Genomic DNA, 21203 nt, shown 5'->3' with positions numbered 1-21203 from the left:
CACTTTTTCTTAATTTTTTTTTGACAGACGAGAGAATGGGGCTGAATCCTCATCAGGTGTGCTCCCCTTGACCATGACCTGACTAATAACAAGATGGCATTATATGTTGCACATTCTTAATTGCAATCTACAAGTCATATTTCTTTCTTTGTTAAATACCCAAGGCTTTTATTTTTAATTTCCTTTTCTCTGGTACATGTAGGTTTACTCCGGGGGAGGGGCAGGGGCACTTTAATTTTGAAAGGGTAGGAGTGTGTGGCGAGAAAAATCTGAAACCATGCCCTGAAGAACTGATAGTTGCTTATCAGTTATGAAATGAGGGGCATCTGAACAAGATGGCCTTCTGCAAATGGGAGTGATTGGGAACTGGAATTTAACATGAAATGGGGTACTCCAGAACCGACACCTGAATTGAGGGGTAGAAGAACAAACTTTAAAAATGAACTCGAGTAACAGAGCCTTTGCCTTGACATGATTAGTGAAAACAAGGGGCATAGAACTACTGTGCCTCTTTGTTCAGAATGGAGCAAAACATGCATGGTGTTTGCATCAGGATTGAAAACCTTAGGAACAGAATCTGAATGTTTGGTGGCTTACAGAACAAGTGATAAAACCAGAGAACAAGATATTTCAGCTGCGTACCATAGGAACGGGGAAGAAAGGGTTGGTCAATGAAAAATCGTGAAAATAATACTTTGGAATGGCTGATTTGGGGGCCATAAACCCCTACCCTTTCTAAATCTGAGGTCCCTGTGGCTTGTTCCATCTAGGATACCAGCTTTCTTTGTTATCCCCATTCTCTCTATTCTCATCTTTCTGCACACATCCCCAGCCATCTCAATCTATATCCATTTCTGTCTTCCCTTATTGTGCTCTCCACTTAACTTCCACACTTTCTCTTTCTTTCCAAACCCCACTACCCCCTCCGAGCCCCCCTCTGCCTTGCTTTTACTTCTGTTCCCCTATCACCTCTCTTACATCTTACTTTGCATTATCATCTTTCTGCTCCCCCATTCTCTACCTCTGAACCCCTTTTACCCATTTCTTGCTCCTCTTTTATCCTCCTCTTCAACTGCATTTTTCTTTAAATATAATTCTTCTTTGCACTTTGTCAACGTAAAAAACGACTTCAAGCACAATACATTATTTTTCATTTTTTTATTCATTTAATTTATTTCGTCAATGTCATAAAAATATTTCATCATATTACAATGTATGAAATTAAACAATGAACATAACAGAAACATATAGTACCTTTTAGAAATCAAGATGTGTACCTTTAATTGATCTCTACAATATCATTTCATACAGCCATCTGAGCATATCTGTGAACCCTGACAGCCAAAATATAAGATCAAATTACTCAAGTTTAAGTGTTTTCCTCCTCTTCCTTGTCTAAAATGCATCATTGTATGTATCCTGTATACTATATGAATACTTGCCATCAAAGTTCTAATTTTATTATGTTTCTGAGTGCATGGCAATTTATAATTATGCACATGTTTTATAATTGGTGTATGGTGTAGTAATTTAACGTTGTGGCTACAATTTTCTTTTAGTAATGTTAAATATTTTCGGAGCAATTATTATAAGTTTACGATACTGTGTAAAAGAACTGTTTATATGTAACTGTGTCATTGCATAAAAATGTTAACTTAATTTATATGGTCTTTTTTGTACATTGTTTTGTTTTTCTTTTTTCCTAATGATTTTATGATATCTTGCAAATATTGTAATTATGTTTGATTTATTATATTTTGTTTATACTTGGTCTTTGTTGAAAACATATATACAAAGTAAGAACAAATTACTCAAATTATATTGGACAAGAAATCCATTATGGTTGAGCATGGAATCAAGGAAGGCATCTGGGAAAGAGTGAAAAGCCCATCCTTCGACAAGAAAGGAGGTCTCCACTTCAACTAGTCAGATGCATAGGACCGGGCAATTCAAGAGATTTCAAGCCGTCTTTCGTGGGCTGGCTGGATATAGTTCAGTGCACAGACAATCTGCACATGGGGGCACTGACCAGCTGCTGCCACAGAAATTTTGGACCTTTAGATTTACACTGGAAATTCACCATTTCTCTTCGTATTTCATCTTTCTGATAAGTCCGCCTGAGGTGAGTATGCATAAGGTCGTATAATGATATATTGATTGTTTGAGATGTGCAAGAAAGGGAACTTCAAAATGTGTACTATTTTGACGTGCTCAGTTATTTGGACTTATCGCAACCTTGCAGACCTGCCAACCTCTGGGAATGAAAAAGTGTATTCTGTGATTAAAAAAGTGTATTTTCCCCCAAAAAAGTGTATTTCATAATAAAATGTGTGACGCACTCGCTCATCACGGCGCTCAAGCTGCATGCAAGCTAAAATGTGGCCAAATCGCCACACTGAAGAGTATGATGATTCCATGTCTATAGCCAGTCCAACCTGGGCAACCCTAGGAGTTGTCCATAGATATCTGGTTACCAGTGGCACTATGTACATGTATATCCAAGAAAGGAAGTGAAGCAGAGAGCTAACAGATTCATAAAGATCAGACTGAAAAGGAAAAATTAGAAATCATGAGGCAGAACTTGAACCTGCAGCAGGAACAAGTTGCTTTATTTAGAGAACTGGTGGGCCATGTCAGACTATTCTTCAGAAAAACAGTGGTATACTCAAGCAGTTAGTAGATGACACTTGGCAGCCAACCGCTTACTTTACAAAGCGACTGCAAGCAGCAGAAACTCGTTTAGTTTTTTTTTTTTGGAGAAAAGAAATACTTTCAAAAATGTGTTTTATTAGCCCTTTTTCAACATCTTTCTATTCAAATTACCTTTGGAAGGATGTTGAAAAGTTCTAAGTGTATGAAAATAATTTTCTGATTCATAAATGCATGTATTCTGTAATACAATCAATCACCATACTTCTTATAAAGATTTTAAAAATCTTGTATCATAACCTACAAGCATGACAATTGACATGGTTTAATCTTGACTAGATTAGATTATTTGCCAATATTGAATTAACAAATTTATATCTTCCAGACAAGTTGTGGAAATTTTAAAACAATGTTTTTGAACTTGAAAATTTTTGCCTGAGATATTTTCAGTAAAGAGAATATAATTTTTTCTTTGAACTTTCCAGATGACAGATTAGATGAGTCCCTGCAAGGGAAGTGGAAAATGGCCCAACAGCAACAAGGTCAAGTCGGACTGGGCAGTCGCAGAAGAGGCTGCAACGGTTTTTGCCTACCTCGTCTGAGGCCGAGGACGATTCTGATGGGGGGCTGACTGCGCGTCAGCAAAATAAGGTATGCCTATAGTATAGATACAGTTTAAAGCAGAAAGTATCTACATGTAATGTAGTCTTGAAAGGATTTGTGGGCTATTGATAGGTACTTACATGTAAGTAATGGTTCCCTTTGTATTGTAATAAACTTGTTATGTGAATTCAAGAAATCTTGGTGATGAAACCATCCTGCATGTTTATTCTGTGAAAAAGTTAGCGCAACAGTCTTCAATGACTAATTCTTTCAAGTCTTGTGCAACTTTACTCAAAATAGATTGGAAACATTTCACAATATAACTTTACTGCTTTAGGTGATTATGCAATGCTCGATATGGATTTTATTGTATTGTCCTTTTCTACAATAATGGAGGGTAATTTTCACATATAATGTCTGTACTTTCTTCAGGTCAAGAAGGCAAAGATGACATCCGCCAGGGAAAACAACAATAACAATCTCCTTGCCAAACTGGCAAATAAAAAAGACAATGAGAAAGAAGTAAGTCGAGAAGAAAGATACATGTATACATCATTTAAAAGCTTCATTGAAATATACAAAGGAATTTAATGATGTATATGTTGTCCTCTATGATTATTTCATGAAATTGGGCTCCAGGACTCCATGTACATTTGTTAGAATGTCACCTCAATGTTTTACAGTTGTATGCACCCTCCTCTCAAAATGGTTATAGGCACAACCTGTGAGTATGCAAATGAGGGGACTGATGACATCACCTGCCCACTGTTTCCTTTGTATTTTAGTATATGAAATATTTAAATTGTCTCCTCATTGTCAACAGAAACAAAGTTTTATTCCTTTCTGGAATTATTACCATCTAGTGCAACCAAGATGGTCCTTATTGTCATATCTGTGAAAATTGAAATATTGCTTTAAATTCGAACAAAAGAAATAGTGAGTGACATCATCAACTCTCTCATGTGCATATCACTGAGTTGTGCATGTAAATGTATTGTGAAAAACAAGAAAACTTTAAATGTCATAACTTTCTTATTTTATATCCAATTTCGATGAACTTTTCAGTGTTATTCTCGTTTGATTTTTTCCCCTATTGGTCCAAATCAACACTTTCTCGGGTGGACTTGACAGTTATATGCACAACTTTATTTAAAAGCTATAATATGCATGACCTTTAAAGATAGACTGCTTCCATAGGGCATTCAAATTTTCATCTTGTAAATTTTTCTCTTGTCTTGCTTTTTCAGAACGAGGATTGGGTTGTAGAATCAAGTTTGCACAGATTTAATGTTGCTTTGTCAAACATCTTTGCAAGTCAGTAGGTTGGGTTTTGATTTTGTTCAAATGAATTAAATAGCCATTAGCCTGTATCTACACTTACTCGGATTGTATCTCAGTTTTATATGGGCTAAATGGCATGGAAAAATGAGATCTTATTAGGTACACACCATTAAGCCTATTACATTTACATTTTATTTTAAATATTAACCTTGTTTTTATACTTGTTTAATCTTCAGCGAGATTTGAAGGAAACAGACATTTTGAGAAAGGAAAATGCTACCCTCAGAGAACAACTCCTTGAAGTAACCAGAGAGAGGGATTCCTTAGTGCAAGCAATTGCCTGTATTGAAGGTAAGTGAATTATCAAAAGTATAGTGACCAAATTTAATTACAAACATGGAAAGTTTGAGAAAAAAAACAATTCATGTAGAGTTAAAGACAAACAAATTATGATATTGATATGCATTGTGTATACTAAGTAATTAAATCAGATTTTAAGATGCACATAGCATGCCGAGATCTAGGCAAATTTATATATATTAGTGTCATTTTTTGGGGCTGTAATGAAAAAGTGGCCTAGATGTATAACCCTGACCCTGATAACTTCATAGTCGAAATAAGGGGAAAATATACTGGCAAAGGTTGAGGCAAATCCATCAAAGATTTGAAGGGGTACTCTGTGCTGAATATAATGTATTTTATTATATGATTTTAGATTTACTAAAATTTTGTCCAAAAATGAACAATTTTGGATTGACAACTGATCATTTTAATGCATATATTCATTACTGCAACTTAGTTTGTTACAAGAGAGATATATCATGCACACATGTATGAAAATATGAATGATTTCATGTAATAACATAAGAAAAAGGAAAGTGGGGACATGACAGCAGCCCACCTAATGAATATTCATGATGGCATGCAACTGTTTTCACAAACTATTGCTAAACTTTAAAATTTAAATATATTTGATAATTGTCATCTGATTTTATGAAGTTTTTGCTTGGTGAATTTTATTTATTTACCTATTGTATAAATTTTTTCAGCTCAGAGTACGCCTTTAAGATCACATTGTGAGTAATAAAATTAACATAGGATACAAAATAAAGTTTCAACTATTATGAACATTTAACATATGAAGATTTTGCCATAGGAACAATCAAAGTAAAATGCTAGGAAAGTGTAGGGGAGACCGGGGTTAGTTGGAACATGGGGTAAGTTGAAACATTGTAATTTTCTTTAACGTCTTTAAATAAATTTCTGTAATACTGCCCTCAATTTATTGTCATTATCAACAGCCATCCACCAAATTACAGACAACACATGTGCAACAAGCCTGGTGAAGTTAGAAAGGAATTTTTGTTTTTTGACCTTCTGAGTAATTTTTTTCTCTTTCAGAAATGTTTGATTATCTCAGAGAAGTTTATAGATCAAGTTGGCCAGTTTGGGGTATAATAGACACTTATACCAAGCTACAAAATGAGGCTATTAATATGCCATGGTGAAGTCCCTTTTTTGAGCTGTAAGCTTATAAACGTCAAATGGGCCTCCGGGGTTAGTTGGAACAAAATTGAAGGGGCTAGTTGGAACATGTTCCAACTTACCCCAAACATATAAATAAAAACATTGGATAATATGAGGAAAAAATATATAATGTATTTCATACTCTTCTGAACATGTATTGTATACCATGCTTGTTTTGTTTATCAGTTAGGTCTGAGTGTGCATTTAAGGCCTATTGTAGGCCCCTAATGCAATATTAACCCTTATCAAACTGGGGGGGAGGGTCAATTTGAGCCCCCCCCCCCCCCCGAGAAAATTGTCACTACGCCGTCGCACGAAATGTTTTGACTACACTGCTCGCTGACTTTTTACTTTCAAGTCTTGCGCATCATTTGAGACCAAATTTGCGATGCCCGTGTGTGCGGTTTCTAAATTACGCAACATTTTGTACGTGCATGTTTGGACACAAAATTGTTCAAAAAACGTGATTCCATATACAAGGTCAATGCAAATTGTGTTTTTCAACCAAAAGTCATAAATGTATGATTATTTTTTTTTACTTTTGTTGGTTCAAATAGATTCATTTTATGCTATTTATGATCGAAATAGAGTCCCGACAAAGTTCATCAGAAAAAACAAAGGTTCGAAAAAACAAAAATACAAATTAAAAAAAACATAAAATGCATAAGAAATTATATTTTTTTAAATTTTTTGTGGATATTTGTTATAAATGTGAAAAATGATACTCTCACCAAAAATTAGCATTCTACTAGCTTAATAAATAGAGTTAAAGGCAAAAACATACAAAAAAAAAAATTAGGGCAAATTTCATATGCTTATTTGCATAATTAATTAATGAAAAAAGTATAAACAATTAATTTTGTCTTATAAATTTGATGCAGAAGTACATGAAATTGCTGATAGTACACTTAATTGCATGTAAAATCAAACGCACCCAAATATGTGGAATTCTACTATGTCACAGTCTGCTTGCGTGAGTGGCTGTATAATAGAAAACATAAAGTTCAACGAATACACACTTAAATATTTTGAACTTGAATAAAATAAAGCGAATAGGCTAAAACCATGTAATACAGTATTACAGTTTTAAGTAGTTTTAGTATAATTCTTAATTGACCATGCAGTGTTCCAACTTACCCCATACCATGTTCCAACTTACCCCGTATTGGGGTAAGTTGGAACGTTTGCGATGGTCTTGTTCAAGGTGTTTTTTTTCAGTAGCCATAATAGAGTTAAACATTTTATTGGGTACATTTGAAGCCCTTAGATATATGCTTCAAGCTGATATATTGATTGTTTCTCGAATAAAATCTATTTGTTTTTACAGCCATTTTTGTCAAAAATGTTCCAACTAACCCCGGTCTCCCCTATTGTTCCTTTACCATACTGAACTTCTATTGATATGAAAATAGATCAGTCAGTTCCAATATTGTTCCTGATAAGGTCTTGAAGAAGGTTATTTTATTTTTATTTTTGACATCTTATGAGAGCATACAGCTACCCCATGTGTTATGTAATATAGAAATTACATACTGGATGTACAATAAAGACCATTTGGAATATTTAGAGAAATTTAATTTCATTCTTATTATTGATATTTATAGGGATGCTCTCGCATGTAATGACATAAATCAAAATTTTGAATGCTTATCTTTAGATTTTTTCCAAATTGCTTTTCCTTTTTTTTCTTTTATTTTTCTACTTTCACAACAAACTTATTGTAAGTTTGAATGTTCCCTTTATTTAATGGCTTGCAGACAATCTAGATAAATTAACTGGAAAAGGGAAAGAAGGTGGAAACTGGAATAAATTGCTCTGGATCAACAAGGCAACAATTCAACGTTTAGAGAGAGGAGACAAGGTTAAAACTGCTCATGGGCAGATAGTGGTCGTCTGTCCCTTGTAGGAGTAGATGGAATAGTGATCAACGTGGAGGATATTTTACCTGACCAATGTGAGTAGGCCTACAATTATTTTTTTGAAAACTTTTGAATGTTGTGGTGGAAACTGGAACAAATTGCTCAGGATCAACAAGGCAACAATTCAACGTTTCGAGAGAGGAGACAAAGTTAAAACTGCTCATGGGCAGATAGTGGTCATCTGTCGCTTGTAGGAGTAGATGGAATAGTGATCAACGTGGAGGACATTTTACCTGACCAATGTGAGTAGGCCTACAATTATTTTTTTGAAAACTTTTGAATGTTGTGGTGGAAACTGGAACAAATTGCTCAGGATCAACAAGGCAACAATTCAACGTTTCGAGAGAGGAGACAAAGTTAAAACTGCTCATGGGCAGATAGTGGTCATCTGTCGCTTGTAGGAGTAGATGGAATAGTGATCAACGTGGAGGATATTTTACCTGACCAATGTGAGTAGGCCTACAATTATTTTTTTGAAAACTTTTGAATGTTGTGGTGGAAACTGGAACAAATTGCTCAGGATCAACAAGGCAACAATTCAACGTTTCGAGAGAGGAGACAAAGTTAAAACTGCTCATGGGCAGATAGTGGTCATCTGTCGCTTGTAGGAGTAGATGGAATAGTGATCAACGTGGAGGACATTTTACCTGACCAATGTGAGTAGGCCTACAATTATTTTTTTGAAAACTTTTGAATGTTGTGGTGGAAACTGGAACAAATTGCTCAGGATCAACAAGGCAACAATTCAACGTTTCGAGAGAGGAGACAAAGTTAAAACTGCTCATGGGCAGATAGTGGTCATCTGTCGCTTGTAGGAGTAGATGGAATAGTGATCAACGTGGAGGACATTTTACCTGACCAATGTGAGTAGGCCTACAATCATTTTTTTGAAAACTTTTGAATGTTGTGGTGGAAACTAGAACAAATTGCTCAGGATCAACAAGGCAACAATTCAACGTTTAGAGAGAGGAGACAAGGTTAAAACTGCTCATGGGCAGATAGTGGTCGTCTGTCCCTTGTAGGAGAAGATGGAATAGTGATCAACGTGGAGGACATTTTACCTGACCAATGTGAGTAGGCCTATAATTATTTTTTTGAAAACTTTTGAATGTTGTGGATTGCAATTATTAACCGTATGATATCGAAAGGGAATTTCACCCTTTTGATTACAGACAATCCAGATAAATTAACTGGAAAAGGGAAAGAAGGTGGAAAGTGGAACGAATTGCTCAGGATCAACAAGGCAACAATTCAACGTTTAGAGAGAGGAGACAAAGTTAAAACTGCTCATGGGCAGATAGTGGTCGTCTGTCCCTTGTAGGAGTAGATGGAATAGTGATCAACGTGGAGGACATTTTACCTGACCAATGTGAGTAGGCCTATAATTATTTTTTTGAAAACTTTTGAATGTTGTGGTGGAAACTGGAACAAATTGCTCAGGATCAACAAGGCAACAATTCAACGTTTAGAGAGAGGAGACAAGGTTAAAACTGCTCATGGGCAGATAGTGGTCGTCTGTCCCTTGTAGGAGTAGATGGAATAGTGATCAACGTGGAGGACATTTTACCTGACCAATGTGAGTAGGCCTACAATTATTTTTTTGAAAACTTTTGAATGTTGTGGTGGAAACTAGAACAAATTGCTCAGGATCAACAAGGCAACAATTCAACGTTTAGAGAGAGGAGACAAGGTTAAAACTGCTCATGGGCAGATAGTGGTCGTCTGTCCCTTGTAGGAGAAGATGGAATAGTGATCAACGTGGAGGACATTTTACCTGACCAATGTGAGTAGGCCTATAATTATTTTTTTGAAAACTTTTGAATGTTGTGGATTGCAATTATTAACCGTATGATATCGAAAGGGAATTTCACCCTTTTGATTACAGACAATCCAGATAAATTAACTGGAAAAGGGAAAGAAGGTGGAAAGTGGAACGAATTGCTCAGGATCAACAAGGCAACAATTCAACGTTTAGAGAGAGGAGACAAAGTTAAAACTGCTCATGGGCAGATAGTGGTCGTCTGTCCCTTGTAGGAGTAGATGGAATAGTGATCAACGTGGAGGACATTTTACCTGACCAATGTGAGTAGGCCTATAATTATTTTTTTGAAAACTTTTGAATGTTGTGGTGGAAACTGGAACAAATTGCTCAGGATCAACAAGGCAACAATTCAACGTTTAGAGAGAGGAGACAAGGTTAAAACTGCTCATGGGCAGATAGTGGTCGTCTGTCCCTTGTAGGAGTAGATGGAATAGTGATCAACGTGGAGGACATTTTACCTGACCAATGTGAGTAGGCCTACAATTATTTTTTTGAAAACTTTTGAATGTTGTGGTGGAAACTAGAACAAATTGCTCAGGATCAACAAGGCAACAATTCAACGTTTAGAGAGAGGAGACAAGGTTAAAACTGCTCATGGGCAGATAGTGGTCGTCTGTCCCTTGTAGGAGTAGATGGAATAGTGATCAACGTGGAGGACATTTTACCTGACCAATGTGAGTAGGCCTACAATTATTTTTTTGAAAACTTTTGAATGTTGTGGTGGAAACTGGAACAAATTGCTCGGGATCAACAAGGCAACAATTCAACATTTAGAGAGAGAGGACAAGGTTAAAACTGCTCATGGGCAGATAGTGGCCTCTTTGACCATTGAGTGAACTCCTCACACTTGGGAAATTTAGGTAAAGGGTTAGAGTTTGTTACGGAGAGGAATGCAGTATATAAGGGCAAAATAACAAAATGTTTGACTTGTCATAATCCAGGCAAGACAGATTTCAGTATACCTGAGACCAAAATGCCTAACTTCCTCCTTTTCCAGATAATTTTGGACCAAAATTCGAAAAATCACCAAACCCCACAACCTGTTATAAGCAAAGAAATGATTGTTAATGGCTTTTGATATGAACTGCAAGGTGCTGTCCAGGCAACTCCGGGACATTTTTATGCAGTCGTGAAAAGGGGTGGGAACTTTCTTGCCATAGATGACATGAAGAAATGCATCAATATTTATAACTCATTTGCTGCTGCAGTTACCAGACAAAGGGCACTCAATGACAAGCGGTCATTGGTTGTTGATGATAAACATGATGGGGTACATGTACTCCTCTTTGTCAAAAGAGATCAAGAGTACTTCAACTAATTCTAACAACTCAGCAAGCATGGCAAGTAGAAGCGGTGGTCCATGTACTAGCCAGAAACTTGGTATGAATGTTCCTCAACAACAAGAGGTTGAAAGATTTGATTCTAAATGGGAAAATGGTCCATCGCCTGGTTTATTCAGGCCATCCCCTTTTCCAAGAAAATCATGCAGTCCAGCAGTCCGTCCGACAGGCTCTGAGAACGATGCTTGCGGTACGGATTGGATCACACCCCAAAAGTGGCGAGAGAAGAGGCTTTTGTTTGGTCACAGTCGACCTAAGAGAGGAAAGTCGATTTCACCAAAATCAAGAACACCATTATCAGAAACACCACTTGCACATCCCAAGTCACCCTTTAGTCATTCAGGGAAACCACCAACTGAAGAAATATTGGACTCAAGTTCTTGTAATTCCTCTTCTACAAAACTGTAAAGATTTCACTGTTTCAGATACACCTCCGACCAAACATGGTTCACCATTGAGTGCCAGAGATACATTTTAAGCAAAAATTGGTCCAGCCTTAACCTTTTCTAGTACTTCTCTGACCAAATTTTTGTATGATTGTGCAGATACACCCATGAGTAAATCAATTCCCTTAAGTTCAAGTACACCCATGAGTAGATCCCAATCACCATCTAGCATGTCTAGAGCGTCAGGTTCCCCGCCACCTGAAATAGGTTCATTCTCCAATGCTTCACATTCACCAGTTAATAAGGGTATCTAGAAGATATCAATAGGTCTACAGATTTCCTCGCACCAAAAACAAATAAGAGGCTCTTGTTCGATGATCACAGTCAATTGAAGAAGAGACAGATAATCTAGAAGAGAACTTATCATCTATCAACCTTTGCAAATTGTTGGAAAATTTCTGTGATCCATCAGAGATATACTTGTGTGGTGATGAGATGTTCTTGATAAAGATTCTAGATGGCTCTGGAATATTAAGTCCAACATCAGAAAGCGGCTGAAACCTGTATCATGCTTGCATTAAGGAAGATAAAAAAGAGGTAGCAGCGAATGGAATGAGAACGGACAGAGAAGTCAAAATCGACAGGAAGTTTCCTGAATCACTCGTACAAGTCCCTTTGAGTAATGTTGTATTTGACCCTATGCTTGGATCGAGTTCAAAGAAAATTCTGATTGCAAACTTAGTGACCAATATAAACAACAGAGGTGTGCGCCAGGGAAACTTTCAGATTCATTTTGACAAAAGTGGTCGCCCCGAACAGAACTCTTTGAATAAGGATAATCATAGTGGTTCACAGCTCCTAAACCAATTTCGGAAGAAAATCCCTGGGATACTGCCTAGTTATTCAAAAGAAAAGGAAGCAAGGCAGAATTATGTTAAAAGTTTTGGCGCTATCCTCAATCCACGTCGTACCGCTACCGGATGGTTTATTGATCCATGTAGCTTATTAGAAATGTTGACATATAAATACCTCTTTCTAACAAGCAAATTATCTGTCAGACTTTGGGGAGATGGGAGATTGGCGGCCGCCAAATCACATTCATGGTTCTCTCAATTTTGAATAATGATCTTTATCTGCATGATATCTTGTTCCAAAGCCCAAATCACTTATATCCATTTACAATTTTCTATGAGAGTGATTCGCGTGATAATCTAGAAGAGAACTTATCATCTATCAACCTTTGCAAATCGTTGGAAAACTTCTGTGATCCATTGGAGATATACTTGTGTGGTGATGAGATGTTCTTGATAAAGATTCTAGATTTCTCTGGAATCAGAAAGTGGCTGGAACCTGTATCATGCTTGCATGAAGAAAGATAAAAAAAGAGGTGGCAGCGAATGGAATGAGAACGGATAGAGAAGTCAAAATCGACAGGAAATTTCCCAAATCACTTGTACAAGTTCCTTTGAGTAATGTTGTATTTGACCCTATGCATAGTTTTACTAGGATTGTAGAAAAGCTCCTGAAACTGGAAGTAGAAAAAATTCTATTTGAAGGGAATAAAGAACAGAAATCTGAATCGAGTTCAAAGAAAATTCTGATTGCAAACTTAGTGACCAATATAAACAACAGAGGTGTGCGCCAAGGAAACTTTCAGATTCATTTTGACAAAAGAGGTCGCCCCGAACAGATCTCTTTGAATAAGGATCCTGCTTAAAGCATCGTAGGCATATTGAATAAAGATTCCATTGTCCATGTTTTGCATAATGTCGTTCCAAAAAGAGAACTGATATCAGCATCACGTGAATCATAAGACCTTATTTTGACTTGCCAATTATTACAGAATTTGATGTTGCTGCCAAAACTTTTGACACTATATTTCATATGTATAATATTTTGAAAACAGAACAAAGTCCAATTTTGCTGGTGGGCAGACCAGAAGGTTCATTGAAAGAGAATGATTATACTTGGGGATATGATGAGACCACCAAGCTTCGTTACAAAGAACATGCAGAATGTTTCTATAAATTGGTCAACTTCCGTTACTCGTGGTCAAACCTAACACCCTACATGATCAAATTCATTGATTATGCTCCATATTTTATGAATAATTTGCCGTTTCCTATGAGCCATTTCCAAACTGAAGGGGGAGAACATCTAAATGATATTCATAATTTGTTTTATTACAAGCGTACTACCCGCCATGGTGGAAATAAAAAAGACCCTCAATATTCATTTCTCCTTGAGTAATGTTGTATATAACCCTATACATGGTTTTAATAGGATTGTAGAAAAGCTCCTGAAATAGGAAGTAGAAAAAATTATATTTGAAGAGAATAAAGAAGAACAGAAATTTGGATCGAGTTCAAAGAAAATTCTGATTGAAAACTTAGTAGCCACCATGCTCTGCGCACTTTGCATGAAGTCAAACGCAATAACCCCAAACTCCTTCCACTCACGGAAGATGTGGTGAAGCTTTCCAAGTACCTGCAGATTGAAGTGCAACAGAGAGAAGGCATTAATTTCTGCAGATGAGTCTGAAGTTGGTAGTGCATGGGCAAAGTTGGCAGAAGCTCTCCTTGCCCAAATAATAGTCTTCAACCGCAAAAGACCATGGGAAGTGTCAAAGATGAAAGTGGAGGATAATAAAAAGATCAAGTGTGGAGAAAGCGTAAGGGTAGAGGGTGCACTGTCAGAGTGGGAGGTTGCTTTATGTAAATTGTTCTGGAGAGTAGAGATAGTAGGTAAACAAGCAAACACGGTAGTGGTGCTGCTGAGTAAAGGAATGAAGAGTGCATTGGATGCATTGATGAAGAGGAGACAAGCTAATGGCGGTAACCCATTTCTGTTTTGCACTCAATATGGGAATGGCCACATAAGAGGTAGTGATGTGATCAGAATCCATTCAAAAGCATGCAATGCTACACACCCTGCAATCCTTCGTGCCACCAGACTGAGGAAGCATAGCGCAGTAGTGAGTCAAATAAGACGATGAACCTGATGTGTTGGCTAAGTTTCTTACCAACAATCCCAAGTGCTGTCCAGTGATACCCAGCAACCATTGGCCAGCAATACCAGTTACCAACAATCCAAACTGCTGTCAAATGATACCCAGCAACCATTGGCCAGCAATACCAGTTACCAACAATCCAAACTGCTGTCAAATGATACCCAGCGAACATTGACCAGCAATACCAGTTACCAACAATCCAAACTGCTGTCAAATGATACCCAGCTAACATTGACCAGCAATACCAGTTACCAACAATCCAAACTGCTGTCAAATGATACCCAGCTAACATTGACCAGCAATACCAGTTACCAACAATCCAAACTGCTGTCAAATGATACCCAGCTAACATTGACCAGCAATACCAATTACCAACAATCCCAAGTGCTGCCTGTCCAGTGATACCCAGCTACCATTGACCAGAGATACTCAGTAACCCAGCAACCCCAAGTGCTGTCCAGTGAAAAGAAGCTACCATTGACCAGTAATACCAGTTACCAATAATCCCAAGTACTGTCCAGTGATACTCGGTTACCAGTGACACAATCTCCAAGAAAGGTATATTTTGAATATAAGTTGTTAATAATTCATTGAGGAGGATCAAGTTGGTGCCACCCTGATGCCATTACAACAAATTTTTGTGTAATTTTTGTTTCAGCAGAAGTTGGAAGAACGATCTACACCAATAATGGTGTTAAAATGATAGCAAATTACATTATGGAGAACTAAGGGAATTTGTATCCCAAAATGGATAAACCTACCACAAAGAAAAGCTGTCATCATTTCTCCAATCAACCATTAGCCCAAATGAGGCTGAAATTGAAGAACTAATAGAAAGCTTGTTTGAGAGCCAGCTGAAAGCTCTAAAAAAACACCTAGTTACAGTAATTTACTCCAGATACATGAACAGTATTCATAAAATGAAGCTGAATAGTCCATCATTTTGTAATCAACAGTCACTGTAGTTGAAAATAAAACTGCACAAGAATTTTTAACGGAAATACTTTTGATTTGAAGTATTGTAATTATGCTAGTTATTTTAAAATGAAGAGACGCTTATAGTGCAAATGGTTTACTTCTGTCATATTTCAAATGTATCCATTATCTATTCATTCTTTGTCTCAAATTTCTCACAATGTCATTAATATACCTATCTAATATTCCTTTTTGTCTTTCCTTTGGTTTTTTTTTTAACAAACCAAGTTTTTGTAAGGGGTTCATAGTTCACAATATCATTTTGAAAAAATGACTTAGATTTTCTATAGAATTATGCCCCAATAACATTACCCATTCATCTTAAATTATTACAAATTTAAGTTCCTCGGCACAATTGTGTCTCTGCCCCCAAAACAACATGTGATGCTTTTTTTCACAGAATGATTAATTTCACATTGAAGATGGATGTCAAATATCTCTGGTGTTTCTAATGTCATCCCTTTCCTGTACAACTTTTTTATACAGAATAACAATATGGACAGATGAAATGAATATCATGCTATGCAGAGAGGTGGAGCTTCTCAACCCTTTTCAGCATCGGGACAGAACTAAGGAAAGAGGAAAGGTGTGGGAGCAGGTTGCCCAAAATCTTGGTAAACATGGACTTGCCGTAAGCAAACGGTCAGTAAGAGACAGATTTAATTTGATCAAAACTCAAATCAATAAGAACCGTGAGGAAATTAAGGCGAGTGGGATTGCCCCTGAGTTGACTACCATAGAAGATGAAATCAACAGTATTGTGGAGGATATCCTGGAGAAAGAACAGAAAACCAAGGAGATGCATAATGAAGTGCTGCAGAGGGAGGAGGTGAAGACCAAAGACGGGGTTGAGATGCGGAAGAGGGCCCTGGAGACTTTCACAGAAACAAGCTAAAGGTATAAATTGAATATAGTACATGCAGGTCCTTCACGAAGTATTCATTCTGTTTATGTTGATACTGATACTATTGCAAATTTTAGTTTGTTGATACAGTTTTTGCAGTGTAAGTAACAAATTTGTCAAGTTTTGAATTAATAAATGTATAGAAAATCACTACTTGCAAAGAAATTAAAAGTTCATTTTTTTCTTATTTCAATAAAATTGATTGTCAAAATGCTCAGAAAATCAAACTGCATCAAATGAGAATGAGATCAATTTTACTTCCGTGTCTAGACTACCCCTCCTACAAAACTGGTAAGACTTTTCGCATTTTGATTTATTATCAACTATTTGAAGGAGATGGGCCATTGGACTTAGGGATAGATTATTATTTATTGAGGTATATAAAAGATAAATTGAACATAATTGTATTGAGCGCAACAGTTTGTTACCTATCGAATATATACATTGTGTATGTTTTAATTTTTTGTTATAGGATCAAAGGTGAAAAGGACGCTGATCCATCGAGGAAAAGGAGAAACACTGGTAGCGATGTCCATGAATTCCTGCTCAAGAAGCTCGAGCTTGAAAAGGAAGCCAGGGAGCAGGACTACAAATTCAGAAGAGAGGAGGCAGAAAGAAAGAGACTGGATGATGAGAGAAGATTGGAGAGGGAGGAACGACAAGAAGAGAGACGACGTGAGCGTGAAGAACGAGAGGAAAGACGAGAGGAAGAAAGAAGGAGACAGGAGGAGGAAACAAAGAGATCAACAAGCCAGAGAGAGACAGATGGAGTTATTTCAACAGCAACTGATGAAAAAAATCAGATGATTATGTTGATGCTAGAAAAACAGAAGAAAGAGTAATATACCTGTACGATTTTTTAGATACTCTGTTATGTGAATATCTATTTTTCTTCTTTCTTTTACTTTTAAAAGTTAAACACTTTTTCCATTCCATGAAGGCTCAACTTCATTTGAGAAGCATCAGAGTTCACTAGGCGAGACAACCTTTTAGCAGTGTTGCATGTTTCCAATGTATGATTTGTGCATTTCTTCCCTTTATTATTACATATAACTTTATAAGTGATGTTTTTTCTTAGTTTCCTACAGGCCACATGTTCTCCATTTTTGTTTATAATAACTACTTTTCCAAAGTAAAATATGATTTAATTAAAGGAGAATGAATTTCTTTGAACAAAATACCCTGTAGCTTGTGTCAAAGCAGGAAAATCAAAGAATTGTAAGCAAGATTTGAGCATTTGAATATTGAGGTCCTTTCTCTTATTCTTATATTCATGTACATCCTCCAAGTGTCACATACCTATAAGTAAATTTTCCCATTGTACATTTACCTTAATTTGCACTTTTTATGTAGTCTCACAAGATCAGGCATTCTGTTGTGAGCGAGCATGTAATACAGAATTCACAACATAAAATGTTTTTTGATAAGCACAAAGAGACGTTTTGGGTGTATATTCAGAGTCCACCCTTTGGACACTGAAAATATAGGGCCTACATGTACATCTACCCAAACATCTCCTTTTGCTTATAATATGGTACTGCAGGACTAATAAATCTTATGAATGTTGTGAAGCATCTTGGAAAAAGAACACCTGATCTATGGATAAAATTGAAAAGTGAGAAAAGTAGAAGTGAAATATGGTGAAGTTGTACATGTATGTATTACATCATAGAGTTTGGTTGTATCATTATTTTCTTATCATTTGTTTAATTTTACTCAAACTTTTATTGATCTCCTTCTTTAAAATTCTTAATATGTACAGGTATTAATTTTCCTGGTAATCTCACTGCCAAGTGCTCCACATTTTTTTATGACTGCATCACGTGTAAGATTTATGTAAAATAATATGCTAATATATTTTTGGTTTACGTTTGTACTGTACGTTGAAAATTGTTCTCAGGGTTGAAAAAAAAGAGAATATAAAGAAATCATTCCAATAGAATTACCTTGCCTATACATGTATTACACTTCTTTATATTTTCTAGTGCATTATACTATCAAATAATGCATATCTGTTATTGGTATTCTTGATATGTTCTTTATTCTCTAGATACTTAAACTTCATGTGCCAAAGACCTTCAATTTGCTATTACACCTTGTAAAGATGTGTTTATAACCAGGGAAGTTTTCCATGATGTGTGTTCATGTATTTATTTCATATGCAACTACTTTTTCCAAAGTAATTTATGTGCAATTACACCTTTACTAAATATGATAAATTCCTGTTAATAGAAGCTCTGTCAATGTTTATCAAAAGAAAGATGTGTTCGATATGAAAATGTTGTGCTCCATCAGTGATTGTCTCACCTTTATTATTCATTGATTTACACATTGCCTTTATTCAGTAATATGTGAAGTGCATTTCATTTAAGGAGTCTGTGGTGCATACAATGGAAGTTTGAATTTCTTCCATAAAAATAAGAGAAGTTGTTGCTGGAGCCATTAATTGGACCCATCTCAACCTATTGGGGGCTTCCATCGGCGAAGACGAATACCTCTACTTAAACCCACAGAGGAACAAGTCAATTAATGTTCAACTCATGTGCAATGATGATTTTAAGATGATAAGTGTTGTTGGCAGGTGGCCAGACAGCACACACGATAGTCAGACCTGGAGGGTACGATTTTCAAGAAAGTGAAAGATGCAATGACCCTCAACCCTTGACCACGACAAAGAGTGATCATCACAAAGATGACATAATATCACACTAGTTGCAGTCTGTCAAAGGACTCAAAGGTAAGTTATGTGTTGTTTATTTGATTAATCAGTATACAGGTCTTCATCAATACACGTCCCAGGTGTATTCTTAAGATTCACTGGTCTGATGTAATAAAGACTTGTGCTGGGGAGCGTGCCCATCAACATTCCATGGAGACGGAGCTCTTGCACAGACGATGGAGGTGGACTGGTCACACTCTACAAAAACCAATGCCTAATATAACTAGACAAGCATTGACTTGGAATCCTCAAGAAATAAGGAAGAGGGGAAGGCCCCGAAACACATGGCATACAAACATGGAAGAAGATGCTAATGGGATGGGCCGCACATGGAAAGGACTGGAGATGCTGGCCAAGGACCGCTCTGCATGGAGGAACTTTGTGGACGGCCTATGTCCCAGGAGGGGCAATAGGTGTAAGTAAGTATGGCACAGTCTGTTGAGGAAAACAGATCAGTTACAGATGTAAAAGGTCCAAGCCCTTTGATAAATCTACAACATGTTGGTATCTCTTGTTCACCATTTGTTATAATTTGCCTTTCGTGATTAATTTATATCCTTTTTCTACTTATTCCCGATATCAAAATATTAGTGATCATCATGGGAATAGTAGACGTATTTAATTGTGTCATTGTAAAAAAAAATGAGAGGAGAGTGAATGGCTCAATTGTTGGTATAGTAATTGGATCACCGGAGAAAGGGGACCTTTAAGCTCAGAAGTTAGAAGTACCGATAATTGTATAGGTAGATTTTATTCAATCTGCATAATCAGAAAAGAAATGAAAAAACATCATAAGTATGTTGCAAGTGCAAAATACACTTATTTTGTCAAAAACCATAATTTGACTCTTGTCATACGGTTCGATTAACTGAATCTAATTATCGTTCAAAAGCCATGCCTTGATCTTTATAACAGCTATTTCATGTATTTAAACTGGATTATGTTTATAAGTAACACATTATCATAACTCCTTGCTATAATGTCATTTTGATGGTTTGCCGAGCAAACCTTTTTCTTTAGATTTTTCCTTTTAGATTTGGCTTTTTAAATCGACCGCATGAGGTCAGCGCACTTGCCGAAAGCTAGAAAACGTGAAGGTTTCTCTTTGACGATATGTCAGAATAACCATGAATTACCCCAAACTGAAGCAGTTAGAATGCCGAACAAGAAATTGAATTTGTGGATCACCGGAGAAAGGGGACCTTTAAGCTCAGAAGTTAGAAGTACCGATAATTGTATAGGTAGATTTTATTCAATCTGCATAATCAGAAAAGAAATGAAAAAACATCATAAGTATGTTGCAAGTGCAAAATACACTTATTTTGTCAAAAACCATAATTTGACTCTTGTCATACGGTTCGATTAACTGAATCTAATTATCGGTACTTCTAACTTCTGAGCTTAAAGGTCCCCTTTCTCCGGTGATCCAGTAATGTAAAGTGGGAAGTGGCAGTAGGAGCAGTACAGAAGCTTCAACATCGGAGGCGAGTATGAAGTCAGAGTTTATTGCATGTTATTTAAACAATGACATCAAAGACGTTGGTATACAGGAGGCAGTCTTAGGACTTAGAGTAAGGCAAAGAGTGATAGTAACCAAACTGAATTTATATCAGAGTAATTGCAGTTTGACAACAGAGACAAAGGTAAGTTGAGTTTTGTTTATTTGATTAATCAGTATATTTAATGTATTTATAGATCCAACTAGGAAGATGTAATATTGTTTCTAGTTTCTGTAGATTGTAGATAGGGTGTTTGGATGATCAAACGATACCGTTTTCAAAGATCTAATTTTCCAATTTGTGGGTCCCCCACCCTCCATGATTTCATGCACTGTACTTGGCGTAGCCCACCAATTATCTGATCTGTGGTTTACATCCACAGCTACTGACCAGTGATGAGAATTACCATTCCCGCAAGAATGCCGAGACCTATCACTGAACGGAAGTACTGGAAGGTATCTGAATGGTACATGAGGCTCTCAGAATACTACCGGCCTAGCTTGTATGGTATTTTGCCCTAAGAATATTTGACCAACTTACTAACCCCAGTTTGGGCATCATACTTACTA

At 36.6% G+C, this 21203-nt stretch overlaps 1 protein-coding gene across 1 annotated transcript; it reads left to right on the top strand.

Annotated features, from left to right (window-relative positions):
* The first annotated feature begins 16029 nt into the window (after positions 1–16029).
* Positions 16030–17258, top strand: LOC135155822 (uncharacterized). The gene is made up of 2 exons (XM_064106092.1): positions 16030–16154; positions 16889–17258. Exons 1-2 carry the CDS (start codon positions 16030–16032, stop codon positions 17256–17258), a joined length of 495 nt encoding a protein of 164 aa, XP_063962162.1.
* Positions 17259–21203: the final 3945 nt, after the last annotated feature.

This window comes from Lytechinus pictus, chromosome 10 (assembly GCF_037042905.1).
Source record: "Lytechinus pictus isolate F3 Inbred chromosome 10, Lp3.0, whole genome shotgun sequence".
In the NCBI taxonomy this organism is placed as follows: Eukaryota; Metazoa; Echinodermata; class Echinoidea; order Temnopleuroida; family Toxopneustidae; genus Lytechinus; species Lytechinus pictus.
Note: the sequence above shows the minus strand (reverse complement) of the source record. Positions and strands in the feature narration are given on the sequence as shown.

Bases quoted from the DNA above. Each gene is read 5' to 3' on its own strand.
- LOC135155822 (XM_064106092.1), top strand. From the start codon at position 16,030: ATGCTATGCAGAGAGGTGGAGCTTCTCAACCCTTTTCAGCATCGGGAC. The intron at 16,155-16,888 runs GTCAGTAAGAGA...TTTTTGTTATAG, and splicing joins GGACTTGCCGTAAGCAAACG to GATCAAAGGTGAAAAGGACG.